Consider the following 14,977-nt stretch of genomic DNA (forward strand, 5'->3'; position numbering starts at 1 on the left):
TTCTAATTTTACTTCCTTAAAATCTAAGAATTAATCCTAGGGAGAATATGAGGTTAAGTCTGTATTTCCTTGGGGACACACACACACACACACACACACACACACACACACACAGCATCATTAAACAGATTTGTCTTTTGTCTTCTTTAAGAGACAGTGTAAGCCTAGGAAAAGTTCTGTGCATCACGTAATAGATTTCCATTTCTTGTGTCTGACCTATAGTAAGCCTATTGTTTTGTTTCACAGGTGTATTACAACACGGATGATGAACGAGAAGGGTAAGACACTCCGTTCTTTCACTTTACCCCCAAAGTCCGTTCATGTCAGTAGAAATGGCTCTTAGAGCACTGGATAACCATGGGCTCAGCACTGAGAAAGGCTTGACCCTGGGCACTGAGAGGAAGGCTGGGAAATGCTGCTCTCCTTCTAAGCCTTTCTTTATCTCTCCTTCCTATGATCTGCCTTTGAATAACGAGCTATTTTTCTAAGTGGCACATCTCTTTGATTCCACCTTTTCACTGATAATCCAGTTCCTGAAATCTTTCGCCCCAACACAGGATCGAGGTGAGCTTGAGGTGGCAGCCAGGCAGACATCCTGCCCTGCTGAGTACTGGGGTCCCCACATGTACCTCTTGAAATGGGCCTAGTGTGCTAACGGTGAGGCTGGTGTGAATGAAGCCAGGGAGGCTGAGAACTTAGTCACTGTCCATGGGATTGTAGGTAAGAGAGGGTTTACATGGGGTCCCTAAGGCTCCCAACTGTCTTGCACATCAAGTTTCTGCATGGTTCTTTCTATGCATTTACTCATTGTATAGACTCTAGAATTTTTGAGACAAAAAGGAACCTTCGAGGTCATTTAGCTGACCCTCTACTAGGCAATGTACCAGAATATATCACATTAAAAAAATTTTTTTTAATATTTATTATTTTTGAGAGAGAGACAGACCTTGAGCGGAGGAGGGGGAGAGAGAGAGAGGAGACTGTGTCCAAAGCAGGCTCCAGGTTCCAGGCTCTGAGCTGTCAGCACAGAGCCCGATGCAGGGCTCCAGCTCGCGAGCAGCGAGATTATGACCTGAGCCGAAGTCGGATGCTTAACCGACTGAGCCATCCCGGCGCCCCGAGTATACCACATTTTTGATAGGTGATCAGCCAGCTTCTACCTGAATATTCTCACTGTATGTAAGATAGCTCATGACACCGTGGGACACTGAGAAAGTTAGTTTTGTCTGTTGAACTGATGTCTACCTTCTTTTGACTTCTACCCATTGCCTCTAGTTCTCTCTAGATAAGCCTCATGCTTTCCTCCTCATTCAAACATAGTTTTACCTTTCAGCATCCCCACTCCAGGGGACACCACCGAAATTGTTAATAGTTTCCTTAGAACTGGCTCTCAGAAATAAACATCTGTCCTCAACCACGTGAGTGGGAGGTTATACTGGGATGATTTCTTGTGACCCGGACCCTATTTTCCTCTTCAGTATCTATGTTACATTACATATGTACAACTCAAATCTTGGTTTGCATTATGCATGTATAACTGGAATCTCTAGATCATTTTTTTCAGAGCTTCTCTATGCTTATGCAATTTATATATGTACTTAGAAAACATTTCCAGGCGAAGTAAGTGGAGCAGATACTGCTGTGTTCATTTCCTAGAGCGGAGTTGGGCAGACTGCAGTCTGAGGACCAAATCAACCCACCACCTGTCTTTGTATTGTCTCCGAACATTTTTAAATGGAAAGAAAATCCAAAAGGAGCATGATGTTGTGCGACACGTGAAAATTCTATGAGATTCAAGTGTCCGTAGAGTTTAATTGGAACACAGCCGTGTTAATTCCTTTATGTCCTGTCTGTGGCCGCCTTGTGGCTACACCAGCAGAGCTGAGTCGTTCCAACACAACAGAGCCCCGTGTAGGAGAGCCAAGATGTTTGCTAATCTGGCCCTTTACAGAAAACGTGTGCCATCCTCTGGCCTAAAGGGTAAAGAATCTCAAAGCGGTCATTCCCCAGCTGGTTAGTAGCTGGACCTTGTCCATCCAGGATCTGGCCTCTAAATTCTGAGTTCTGAATTTGCTAAGTACCAAATTAGATTGTTCTTTTTATCTTGGCACATAGGTAATATATTCGCCGTGGCTGGAATGAACAGAAAGATTAGCGCTATCGGTTCTAATCTGTTACTCACATATTTCACAAGGGACAGTGTGGCGTCATGGAAAGAACAGTGACTCTGAGCTTAAGGAAGCCCACATTCTACTCCTGGGCCGTTGCTTACCAGTGTGAGGCCTGGGGCTGGCTCCTTGGTCTCTGGGCTTTGGTTTCTTCAGCCGTAGCCTGAGGATTTCGCATGAGGCGATCTTCGAGGTCTCATCTAGCACTGACATTCTTCCCTTCTCATGGGAAAAGTTAGCCTCCTAAGTGACAAGTGTCTGAGACCCAAGTGCTGCTTCATGCGCAGACCTCACCTGTGAGTCTACCTCAGCCTACACGGTCCTTCCTTGCAAGTTGGCAGCATTGAGGTGGCCAGTTGACCCACTTCTAACTAGTGTGGCTTGGCTTCTCAGTGAGAGTTACCCTTTGTTATTGTGTAATCGTGAGGCCTGAGGCCCAAGTCCATGTCTCTCATACATCCAATTAGAGTTCAGTTGAGCAATGCGGGTGGCTTTGGAGCTTCAGCGTTAATACGGAGTTGGTAGTTGCCTATTGTTATATGTAAAAGTAATAATTAACCTTCAGTGGATATGTTGGCTAGGCACCGTACTAAGTGCTTTCTATGCATTGTCTCATTGAACGCTCCCCGCATTCCCATGGGGAAGGTGCTGTAATTACCTCCACTTTAGAATGAGCAAACTGGAACTTTCGAATTGAGAAACGTGTTCCAAGCCACACAGCGGGCAGTGGTAGAGGGTTGGAACCCGACCTAGCTGCTCTCCCCGTGGCCTGCTTTTAGCCATTGTGTCCTGTCACCCAACCCTCTTAATTCTTGATCTGTGACTGCCAAAGAGGCATAGAGACGGGCCCTCACCGTGATAGCTTTCTGGCCGTGGCAAAGGCACATCCTCGGCTCATCTTTTGGGGTACGGGACCCGCGTTGTGACGAGCCCGGATTCGTATACCTGGCAGAGGGGGTCAGCTCACCGAGCCCCGAGGACTGTCACCGTCCCCGGCACTTGCATAGCCTCCGTCAGGGCTGTCTCTGGCCACTTCTACACTCCCTGCCAGGCACAGTCAGTCAGTATGAAGGCATCTGATTAAGAGCAGGATTCACGCAGCCACCAGCGGGAGGAGGCACACCAGAGCCCCTCCCCCAGCAGCTCCGAGGCCAGCGTGCTGGTCAGACACAGGCTCGTTCACCAGTAGAGCCTGTGGCCCGACATGCTGGTAAACCTGAATGAGATTAAAGAGGGAAACCAGAGAAAACGCAGATGAGGTGGGATGGGAAGCAGTCATCAGCCAAGGGCCTACACAGAACAAAAAGAGGAACACCTGCCTGTTCCTGCCTCCTTGTCCGATGATAAACGATGGTTTGGGGTGACTTCTCGTGTGAGTTTGGCAAGCAACAGACCCCGTGCAGATTTGTTTCATAGGCAAGGGTACAAGTTAGATACAGAGGCTTTGGGTACCACTTCTCAGCAGCAGGCCTCTTGTTGCACTTTGGAATCACCTTGGGAGATGAAAATTATGGGGATTTTTATTTAATTGGTGTGGGATGCAGCTTAGGTACAGAGACTTTTTTTTTTTTTTTTTTTTTTTTTTTTTTGTAAGTTTATTTGAGAGACAGAGAATCCCAAGCAGAATCCATGTTGTCAGCACAGAGCCTGACACAGGGCTCGATCCCACAAACTGTGAGATCATGACCTGAGCTGAAATCAAGAGTCAGATGCTTAACCGGCTGAGCCACCCAGGCATCCCAGTAGGGAGACCTTTTTAAAGTCCCCAGGTGATTCTAAAACTCAGCAGTGTTTGGGAACCACTGCTCAGGAGCCTGTCGGCCATGATTGGAATCAGGCTTTTACAAGCTCTGTAATTTAATAGAACAACTGTTTGGAGACTTACCTAAAAGTAGCAAATAATAATACCTAACTGATAGACTTATAAGCATGTCCCGGCCTATGGAAGGTGCTTTCAAAAAACAAAACTCATGGCTATTATTATTATTGTTAAGGTTCCTTTTCAGGCCCCCAGTAAATGAAACTTAATTGGGAAATGGAAAAGAGGGAGATGAAGCAGAATGGAAAGAACAAGCCAGACAGGAAGAATTTCCTGTGGAATATGGGCCCTTAACCAGGGATTCATGAATGGCTCTTATGGGGAAGAGGGAAGGGCTTTAAACCCCCTGAAATCATGTGTAAATTGCTATGAAATGTCATGCATGGTGGGAAAGTCTATTCCGTTACTTTTGGGGATCCGGCCTCCATCCCCATCTGACCTCTCTAGTTCCTGGAAAACCCTTCTTGCCTTACTCTCTTGTCCACAGTCGTCCGCACAAGAGTGCCCCCTATTCCTTCCTGCCGTGAGGTCCCTTCAATCTAGCAGTTCTGTAGCTTTCGCACTGCATTTGAGGCACAGGAACCCTTGGCTAGTTTGGGTGGTCCTGTGTCTGGAGGAAAGTGATTTTCCTCCATAAATCTTCCATTCATTGCCTTGGTGCTGCTTAGGATCCTCAGACCACAATCCTCTCCAAAACCTTCTCTTATCTCCTCGCTCATTCTCAAAGAGAAGAAGCCCCATTGTATAATCTCCTCATGAAACTTAGGAAAAGCCAGAAGACAAATGTTGGGCAGGGCAACCCTGTAGATTGGTCCCATACCAGCTCAGAGAGACAGCTCCCAGAGTGACTTCACTCTTCATGCTGAGTGCCGCCAGCAGAGGGCCCTGCCATTCCTCTTGCCAGAAGGAGAGTACTTAGATCTTGCCAAACCAAACCATGAGCTTGGTCACAGTGTTGCTGAGAAAAAGAGGCAATTCTGGTAGTCATCTACCAGCCTGAAAGCAAAGGCTTTGAGTAAAACTCAATACCTTTTGGCCTTTGGGGAAATTAGAGATTATTAACCGATCACCAGGGAGTGCATTTAATATTAAATTTGAAAAGTCATCACCCTGTGTTCATCAGCACAAAATAAAATTCTTCTAGAATTCTGCAATACAATTTTTTTGAGAGAGAGAGAGAGAGGCAGAGCATGAGCATGTGCACCAGCTGGGAGGGGCAGAGGGAGAGGGAGAATCTTAAGCAGGCTCCAAGCCCAGCTCCGAGCCCAAGGCGGGGCTGGATCTTGAGCTGAGACAAAATCAAGAGTTGGAGGCCTAACCAACTGAGCCAGCCAGGCACCCCTGCACTACTTCTTTTAAACGGGCAGTTTCTCAGAGCTCCAAGTATTTGTCTTCGATAAGGTTCTCTTTGATAAGGGATGCTAAGCAAACCATGAAATGTAGGGTATGATAGGCTTTGTTTTGCCACAAAAACATGAATACAAAGGTGATTAAAAGCAGAGGGCAATTGGGGCTCTTGGGTGGCTCAGGTGGTTAAGAGTCCAACTTTTGATTTTGGCTCAGGTCATGACCTCATGGTTTGTGAGATCGAGCCCTGCGTCGGGCTCTGTGCTGACCGTGTAAAGCCTCTCCTATCTCTGCCCCTTCCCAACTCATGTGCTTGCATGCTCGCTCTCTCTCTCTCTCTCTCTCTCTCTCTCTCAAAATAAGTAAATAAACTTAAAAAAAAAAAATAGAGGACAATTTCCTTAATGTCCCAAAGAGGAAATGAAAACATAAATTAAAGTTTGGGAGCCAGTTTGAGTAGTGAAACCTTTACAGCTATCTCCAGAAGCATCAATGATTTATTGACACTTGCTGTATTGATTTAGTTAACCTACATTTAAAGAATAATATATAATTTAGAAACCTGTCACATTTTATGAAACACTTTTATTCAAATTCTTTTATTTTTATTTTTTTGTTAAAATATTTTTGAGTTTATTTATTTTGAGAGCGAGAGAGAGAGAAAGAGACTACAAACAGGGTAGGGGCAGAGAGAGAATCCCAAGCTGGCTCTTCACTGTTATGAACCGTGAGATCGTGACCTGAGCCGAGATCTAGAGGCCAACATTTAACCAACTGGGCCAAACAGGCGCCTCTTTAAATTCTTATAATTCATCTTTGACGTAGTGTCTTTCTCATTACTAAAGTTACATTTTAGCTCATCTCACACCGTTTCTCAGGGGAATTCTTTGCCACTACCATCAAAGTGGAGATACAGTGCTTTTTAAATCCGTATATGTGAGATTGTCCTTGGAAATTTTATCCCAAGCCATAGATATTGATTCTCATAACATGAGAAATAGCTACACAAGTGACTGCCGCTGTGTTGCCTCCCATTTTCAATTCTGTTTTTAATTGAAATTTTTATTTCAAGGTAATGGCAGATCTGTATGTAGTTGTAAGGAGCCCGCCTGCTTTTTGATTGATACATTTTAATTTTTTAATGTTAGATATTGAATTTAAAAACCCACCCAGTAGTACTCAAATCTGTATCAGATCGGCAAGGGGAGTTTTAAAAAAAATATTTAATATATTTTCATCAGTTTCTTACATTAGTACCAGTTATTCATGCTTGTATACTACTTTGCTGTTTTGCAAACTGGAAGATTTAAACTAAAAACTCCTTTTGTAAATTTAACCTATATTTACCCTTGCCACTGCTCTTCATTTCTTCCTCGATTTCTCTGTTTTGCCTTGGGATTTTTTTTTTCCTGGTGCCTGAAGAACTCTGTTTAATATTTTTCTTGTTGAGCTTTTGGCAAAGAGTTCTCGCATCCTGTTTGTTCATTGTTTGCTTGTTGTAAGTGCTTTTCTTTCGCAGTCACTTTTGTAGGATAGTTTTGCTAGATACCAAATTCCAAGTTGTCAGTTGCTTTCTTTCAGTTTTGGTTTCCATCATTACTGTTGAGAAGTCACAGGTCTGTCTTATTGTTGCTATTTCACATGTAATTGTCCATCCTTCCCTCCCTCCCTCCCTCCCTCCCTCCCTCCCTCCCTCCCTCCCTTCCTTCGTTCGTTCCTTCCTTCCTTCCTTCCTTCCCTCCCCTTTTCCTTCCTTCCCTTTCTTATTGTTTGAGGAGGCTGCTTTAAAACGTTTTTTGGAATTTTCATTAAGATGTTCCTACATGTAGGTTTTCTCTACTTTTTTCCTGCTTGGTATTTTATAACACTTATTGAATCTGTGGGTTGATGTTTTTCATCAGTTTGGGAACATTATTGGCTATTCTGTCTTCAAATAGTGCTTCTTATGTGTTCCCTCTCTCCACCCCTTTGAGATCATAAATGGGTATTAGAACTTTTTATTGTGTCCCTATGCTTTTTATGTGCTTTTCTCAAACCTCTGTCTTCTTTGCTCACCAAGCATCAGCCTGGATGTTTTCTATTGACCTAACTTTCAACTCTGTTAAATTCATCTACTGAGTTCTTAATTTCAGTTATTGTCCTTTTTAGTTCTAGGATTTCCATTCAATTGGTTTATTTGTTTTAATAGATTCCAGCTCTATATGTCTTGTCATTTATTTTCATGAGCACAATAATTACAATTATTTTAATGTTCAAATCTGGTAACTCAAATAATAATATGCTAGAAGTGTGTTTTCTGTGGGCATATTTCTATGGTCTTTTTTTCCCTCGGTCCTTTTTATTAGTATATTTGATAAGCATTAGTTGAATGATGAACAATATATGTAAAAATTACGGAAGATCTGGATGACCATGTTTTTCTCTTGTGAAGGTTTTCCCTGTCCTCTGGTGTACAGCCTGCGTGAATGCAGAACACTATACCCCAGTCAGGGCAGAACTGACACTAAGCTGGATTGCAGCTTGTATTAGCCTCAGACTACCTCTAATTTATCCTAACCCCCAGACTGTAGCTCTGAGGAAATTTTCTATGGGCCTTCCTTCTTGGTGGGGTCTGGAATCCAATTTTTGCCTCTCTAACGTGGGGAGACTACCCAAACATCCTCTATGATTTTCAAAAGCTCTCTGCTTAATTTCCTAGTCTCCTGTCCTGTGCAGTTTAGCGACTTGGCACATGCCTTGGAAGGAATACTACATTGTCTGGCTCACTTCTCTGTGCTTCCCTACTCTCTGGAAGTTTTCCCATAAGCCTTAGATATCTTTGCAGCACCAAACACCAATTTCCGTTTCTCTAACTTCATAAGATTGCCAAAAGCTGTGCGTATGTGCCTTTGTCCCTGCGTATGTGCCTCTGCTCGGATGATCACCCTCTGCTTCTAGTCGAGAACTAGCTCTGAGGGAACAGTGGCTCACTGATCACCAGCTCACCTTCTTTGTGTTCTCTTCCCTGAGATTTCTGCTCCTGAAGCGCTCGCTGGCTGCCCCATCAGCAGTCTCCAATACCTTCAAGAGGTCTTCTGTTTGTTTTTTTAAATTTTATACAGTTTCACATTGTTCTTGGCTAGAACACTGGCTTGCCACAAGCTACAACATCTTGTCAGAAACAGGAATATCTGTATTTCTGCTTCAAATAATCCTTTGGGGGCCTACCGACCTGGTTATTCCTTGCATTTTTGAGCTCGTAACTCCAGTAATCATTACGGAATCTAGATGTGGGTTTTGTTTGTGTTTTGCTAATTCGGTCAGATGAATTCTGTCACTGCCCCAAACTAGTATTGATTAAAGTCATTTTGGGATGATTACCCAACAAGTCATGTGTTATTGAAATCAATTGAGATCCTACTCCATCCTGTAGGAGACCTTGTAAGGACTTGAACATAAGAGGGCCTCCTCTTTTCTGAGGGGAGGAAGCTCAATTCATTTGAGGCAGACATGGTAATTAGCACACATAGACCATAAGCAGAGTTGTGAAATAGACAAACTGTGTCTCCATGGTGGCTGCAACTCATTTCTGCACTTTATTTTGCTGCCTCCTCACTAGGGGCAAATGGCTAGTGCACCTGAGCTTGGCAGGTGTGGCCAGAGACCCAGGCCTCAGAGCTGAACACCTTCCCAAATTTTTTCTGATGAGACTTAGCAGTTTGTGTGTACCTCAGCGACTTTCTTTCCCTGAGATTGACCCCACAAGGCAATGGCTTCATGGGCTGCTAAAGCTGGGGTCACTCACAGCCACACATTTGCCAGCGAAATAGAGGTTGATGTCAGAGGAAGCACCTTCTTCTGTTTCTCTGGTCCTTCTCTGGTACCGCAGTGGTACAATACAGCGTAATTGAACAAGGCATTAGGAGACCTGGAATTTGTGTCTTTTCGCCTATTAAGTGAGTCTGTCATACCTGGCCCTCTTTTCTTGCCTTTGAAAATAAATGAAACATTTGAATCCAGACCACACAAACTGATTGACTCCTGCTGGGTTTATTGATTCAAAAGTGTGAAAAAGCATTTTTTTTTTGCACTCCCAAGAGACATGTGGTTTATCCAAGATGTTGTTTTAATGGCAGAGTTTGTCATGGCTCAGAATTGGGTGCTATCAAAAGTCAGCAGAACTGGAGAAACATAAATAGATCTTGCTTGGTGAGAAAAAGAAAATCACTGGTTTAGGAACCCTCACACAGCAGGAGAGCATGTCTGGTGATATTTCAGGCTCTGTACCTGTTACTAAATATCACCAGACTGGAGCTGTGTGAATAGATTTTTAATCATCTGTTCCCAAGGTCACGGTCACTCCATTTCCAAGACAATGGAATAACATGACCTGCTTTTATGATAACAGAGTGAGGTGAAGACAGAAGAAACAGTGCCCTAACAGTTTATTACTGGCATGAACTGGGACTTGAGTTTGAGTTTTCCCTCTAGTTGTGTTCGCCATTTGGCTTACTAGGGAATAAAAGAGAATGCTGACTCTTAATATCGATTTCTCATACCCTCACTCATCATTACCTCGGATTCTGAGTACCTTTATCATGAGTCATCCCTCAAAGCCACATTCTCTAAACAGTCTGTTTTACTTATTAGCTGCATTGCCCTGTACTTATTCACTAAAATAGGGTTAAGATTACACCTTGCCCTGGCCGGCTCACACAGGGTTCATGAGACCTAACTGACCAACAAGATGAAAAGTACTTTGTAAAATATGAAGTTATTTAAAAAAATTGATAGGCCTTTTTGGAACACTTAGAGTATACAATGATAAATTAAAGTATTGTTGGTTTAATAATTTAAACTATTAGAGTTAATAGAAATACTTACTGAGATGTCCATACTTTTGTACCACTTTGTACCTCTGGACCCCACCACTGGCTTGACTTGAGAACTGATAAATAGCTTCTTAATGACAGCAATGCCAATGGAGAGTTGCCTTTGAAGCAGGGGTTTGTATTATCTTGGAAGTTTGGTATTGATATAATGTCACCCTGCCGTGCAGGAAGCTTTTCCAACATGGGTCCTAAACTTGGACCAAAGTGGACTATTTGTTCTCTGATGGTACATGGAAACTTGGATGTCTTTCAAGGTCTCTGCCATATTTATTCTTCTCCATCTCTCTCTCTCTCTCTCTCTCTCTCTCTCTCTCGTCTCTCCATCTTTAATCATCATTGTCCTCATCATCTCTAACAAGTAGCACTTATAGGAGGCAACCTTGTGTGTGCTCTCTGTATGTCGAATTTATTTAATTCTTTCAACAGCCTCCTTTTAAAGACAAGGAATCTGAGACTCAGGGCAGTTGAGGAACTTGTCCATATTCCCATAGCTAGTAAATTGTAGAGCAGGGGTTTAAACCAAAGTAGTCTGGATCCAGAGTTCACTTCTTAACAATTCTACTGAACTGCGTGTCTGGCATTGCTTCACGTGCCTGGTTCCAGGCATCTCCAGAGACAGTAGAAATTTCTCAGTGTCTGTCTACTCCCTTGAGGGCTTGAAGAATACCAAGACTCCATTCAGGAGCATTTTCTCCATGTCTGAGCCCGTTCAGGCTGCTATAACAAAATACCATAAACCGGGTGGCTTAAACAACAGAAATGTGTTCTGGAGGCTAGAAGTGTGAGATCAGGTGCCCGTATGGTTGGTGTCTGGTGAGAACCCTCTTCTGGCTTGCAGATGGCCCTCTTCCCACTGTGTCTTCACATGGCAGTTCTTTCTTATTAAAACGCTCATCCCATCATAGGGGCTCCGCCTTCATGTCCTAATTACCTTTCAAGGGCCCCACCCCTGAATGTCACCTTACTGGAGAGTGGGGTTTCAGCATATGCATTTGGCACACACCTGCAGCCCGCAGTACCCAGCATCACTGACTTCTCTTCAATGACAGTCTGTCCTTCTAATCTCCATTCCTCTCAAAGAGCTCTCCCTTTCCTTAAAGAGGCCATAATGGTCAGGAACTTTGGGAGGAAATGCAGAACCACCAGCACGGCTCCGGTGGGGACATGTGGGGACCCAGCACCGTATGGGATCCAGGGAGTGGAGGGAGGGGATCCAGGGGAGGAAACGGCTGGGCAGCCAAGGTCTGGGTCTCTCGAGAACTTCTACCACTGCGGTCCCATCTACTTCAGCCAGACAGAGCCATAGATGGGCAGAAAGTCGGGGCAGCCTCAGAACTGACAGTCAGCCAGGAGAGCCCATATCATCTCCAAACCCCCCCCCCCCCCCCCCCCCGCCACCCCGTGCCCTCAGGGGCTGGCAAGAAAGTGCAGGACACTCAGGCCCCAGCTAGATGGGAGGGGTTGATAACTTGGAGACCACAGAGACCCCAGGGCTCACTCCTGCTCTCCCCACCCCAGCCCCGATCTTTTGAGCAGGAAGGAGGTTAGGTGTGGGATGGAGTGGCTGAAACCCAGAGGTCTCATCTTGGGTCCATATTCAGCAATGAGGAGTATGTGTTTGGTCCATGCCCCAAAGACATTGGCACGTGTGTTCTGCCCCAGACAGGGATGACCTGGGACCTGTAGGGGGAGGAGGGAGGTTGCTGAGTGGATCCAGTTGTGGAAAACTAAGGATGGCATAAGCAAAAGAAAAAGCCCCAGAAACGCACACGTGAACCTTTCTTTTGGCCCCCTGCATGCTTTACTTAACAATTTCTGCCCATCTTTTCTAGCAGCAGTGTCCTTGTCAAACGGATGTTCAGGCCCATGGAAGAGGAGTTTGGTCCAGCACCTTCTAAGCAGATGAAAGAAGAAGGGATGAAGCGAGGTATCTCCTCACTGGCATTGCCAAGGTTACCCACCCTCCCATCATGAATGGTGGGGGCACTTCTCGGGGACCCATGCAGCCCCGCCCAGGCCCTGTGCTTTAGGGCTGGCCTGGGGATTGTTTATTGACACAGGAAAGTCCACAGTCTTTTCCTTCACTTTCAGTCCTATCCTTGTAAGCACCATAAGCAAACATTTATTCTTTCTGGGCACTGGTTCTCTCCTTTGCCTTGGGAGAAACGTAACCAGTGAGGTCAGAGGTTAAAAAGAAACTTGTGCTGCGTATGTGACAATAGCATCTCAGAAGAATCGTTCCATAGATGCAAAGGATTAACCTCGTACAAATACATGAGTTCTGACCTCACAACTGACTTTCTCGCAGTCAAGGATCTTACTCCACTTCATCAAGAGAGTAAGAAACAAAGCGAGAGTGTGTCAATGTCTTGCTCAGCATGTCGAGGCTCTACGTGACTCATTGGCCTTCCTTGGAGCAAGAGGAAAGTGTGGGGAATGGCCGTTTCCCCCCATATCCTGCTATAGCCAACACCAGGAGCTTCCAGAGATCTTAGACATATGGTACCGGAATTTCAGTGAGTCAGGTTACCAGGTTAAATATGTTCGCCGTCCACACAGGCTTGAGTTGTTTGCTAATGAGACATTTTCTTTTCTGTTTGTTGTAATGGGATTTGCATAATGGTCAAGAGCATCCCCTCTGTAGCCTACCTCAGCCCTTCAGAGTTTTATGACCTTGGGAAGAACCCCCTGCCCCTTCAAGTCCTCATTTGTAAAACAGGGCTGACAAGAGTTCCTACCTTTAGAGTCCCTGTGAGGACCGGTGAACTTTAACGTATGTAAAACACTTAACTCAGGTGCCTAGCACATAGTAAGCACCCCGTTCACTATTGTAGCTGTGAGTTTTATTATTAGGTCTGCATCTAGTTACGGTCTATTCATCGTGAATAAGTAATTCGTGTTTTAAAATGGAAAGAGCATGAATACCTGGGTGGTGTTAATTACATTAGCAACATTTATACCTTTAAAAGACTGGCTGATTTCACAGGCTTACCATCAAACATTCAAGGGCATTTTGAGCACCATTCCCGCGTGCCTTTTATATCGCATACTTCAGAATGAAGGCAGAATTATATGGAAATGAAGAACCACACAGGCGACAGGAATTGTAGCTCCCATCCATATCTAGTGCATGCTGGCTAGTCCAATGGTTGTGTTTTTCAGATTAGTTTGAGACTGTGAGGTCAGTACAAAAATTGCCACTGGGAATTTTATTGGGCTGTGACAAAAAAGCAAGTCTGCGGCCTTCGAAACATCTAAATCATAGAGACACATGAGGGCGCTGCAACCCACCAGCAATAGAGAAATGCTCTCCTGGGAGTGGCTTTTCTTTGGAAAAAGGACAGTGGAGTTCCTGAGCCCCTCGCCTGGAGCTCCCAGTCTGAGCTGGTCTTTGACAAACAGGAGGAATCAGGGTCAGTGATGGTTGCTATTGTTTATTCCTTGGAAGTTCTCCAAGGAGAGAAAATGATCGTAATTATCACCAGTGCCATTCTTTGTTGTTCTGCCTTGGTAGCTACTTCTCTGGGTGGCTCCGTGGGAGTCACTTGGAGCCTGCCCCTGTGGCCGTCTGCCTCTCCTGTGGTGTCTGGGATGCAAGATGGTCCTTAATGCTGTCGTTAATGGAGTTGATTATTTGAGTGTCCTCCCTCAGATGCACAGTGACAGAAGCGGTCGCCCTGGGGCAGGCTGTGGGGGTGTGCTGTGAGCCCAGCGTGCCCTGTGTGACTGTCAGCATGCCCAGCCGGGGTGGGGGTGGGGGGACGGTGGCACGACCCTGTTTCTCCCACAGCCCGTCAACACGCCTCCATCCCGCCTTTAACCCCTTACGGTGACACTTGGGGCAAGAGTATCAGCCATGCTCTTTCAAAGACAATGATTTTAAAAGAAGAAGTTTGTAAACCCAATGGAAGCAGTACTCATTTTAATAGAATATGTTTGGGGTTTCCTTAGTGTCAGCCTACATTTTTCTGTTGGTGGCTGCAGGAAGAAGTTATAGAAGGTTCGCTGTAACAGCCGCCATATTTTAGAATTTAATTTTCCTCATCTAGTTGTACCTGGGGGGGGGGGGGGGCTGTGGTCTAATTGTTTCTCATTGTACTGCTGACGCTGAGTCCTCTTACACCGCCGTTAGGTCACCAGATCATTTTAGATCATTTTAGCTGAAATGGAAACTATCAAATATTCCTTCCAAAGGACTAAGTTTTGACATCTTTGGAGACACGCTCAATGTGTTTATTTAATTGGTAGTTTATTTTTATACTTGGTAAAGAGAAGAAACTTTGCAATACTTCAGGGTTGTTTTTTTTTTTTTTTTCTTTTTTGTCGTGCACAAACTGAACATCTGCTGTCTACAGAAAGAAAATGTAGGCAGAACCCATGTGCATTCACGTAGACTCTGCCTTTATAAAGCAAGCAGCTTTAATGACGTCCTTGGGGACTGGGGAGGGGTGGGAAGAAGGGGCAGGAGTTTGAGTTAGAGTGGGTTTCATTTTCTGGCTCCAGCTTCATTCTTTCTGGTGGTGACCGTAGCTCTCTTGGTATCTGACTATGGTCAGAGGCTCAGCAGAGTTTCTTTTTTCTTTTTCTTTTTTAAAGTTTATTTCTTTATTTTGAGAGAGTGCGTGGGAGGGGCAAAGAGAGAGAGAGACAGAGCTCTGGTGTGGGGCTTGAAATCCCGAACCATGAGATCGTGACCTGAGCTGACATCGAGTTGGATGCTTAACTGAGTCACCCAGGCACCCCTCAGCAGGGTTTCTTGACTGTACATTCTT

At 44.7% G+C, this 14,977-nt stretch overlaps 1 protein-coding gene across 2 annotated transcripts in view; it reads left to right on the forward strand.

Annotated features, from left to right (window-relative positions):
* GRHL2 (grainyhead like transcription factor 2) overlaps window positions 1-14,977 on the forward strand; it is a 171,275-nt gene that overhangs the window by 139,110 nt on the left and 17,188 nt on the right. Inside the window, exons 12-13 of one of the 2 annotated variants that reach the window (XM_078441880.2) lie at window positions 247-278; window positions 12,038-12,132. In XM_078441880.2, the coding sequence (XP_078298006.1) occupies window positions 247-278; window positions 12,038-12,132 (127 nt within the window). The remainder of the gene's footprint in view (window positions 1-246; window positions 279-12,037; window positions 12,133-14,977) is intronic. The other variant, XM_078441881.2, reaches the window with a different exon arrangement.

The sequence above is a fragment of the Panthera onca genome, chromosome F2 (genome assembly GCF_046562875.1).
Source record: "Panthera onca isolate mPanOnc1 chromosome F2, mPanOnc1 haplotype 2, whole genome shotgun sequence".
NCBI classification, from domain to species: domain Eukaryota; kingdom Metazoa; phylum Chordata; class Mammalia; order Carnivora; family Felidae; genus Panthera; species Panthera onca.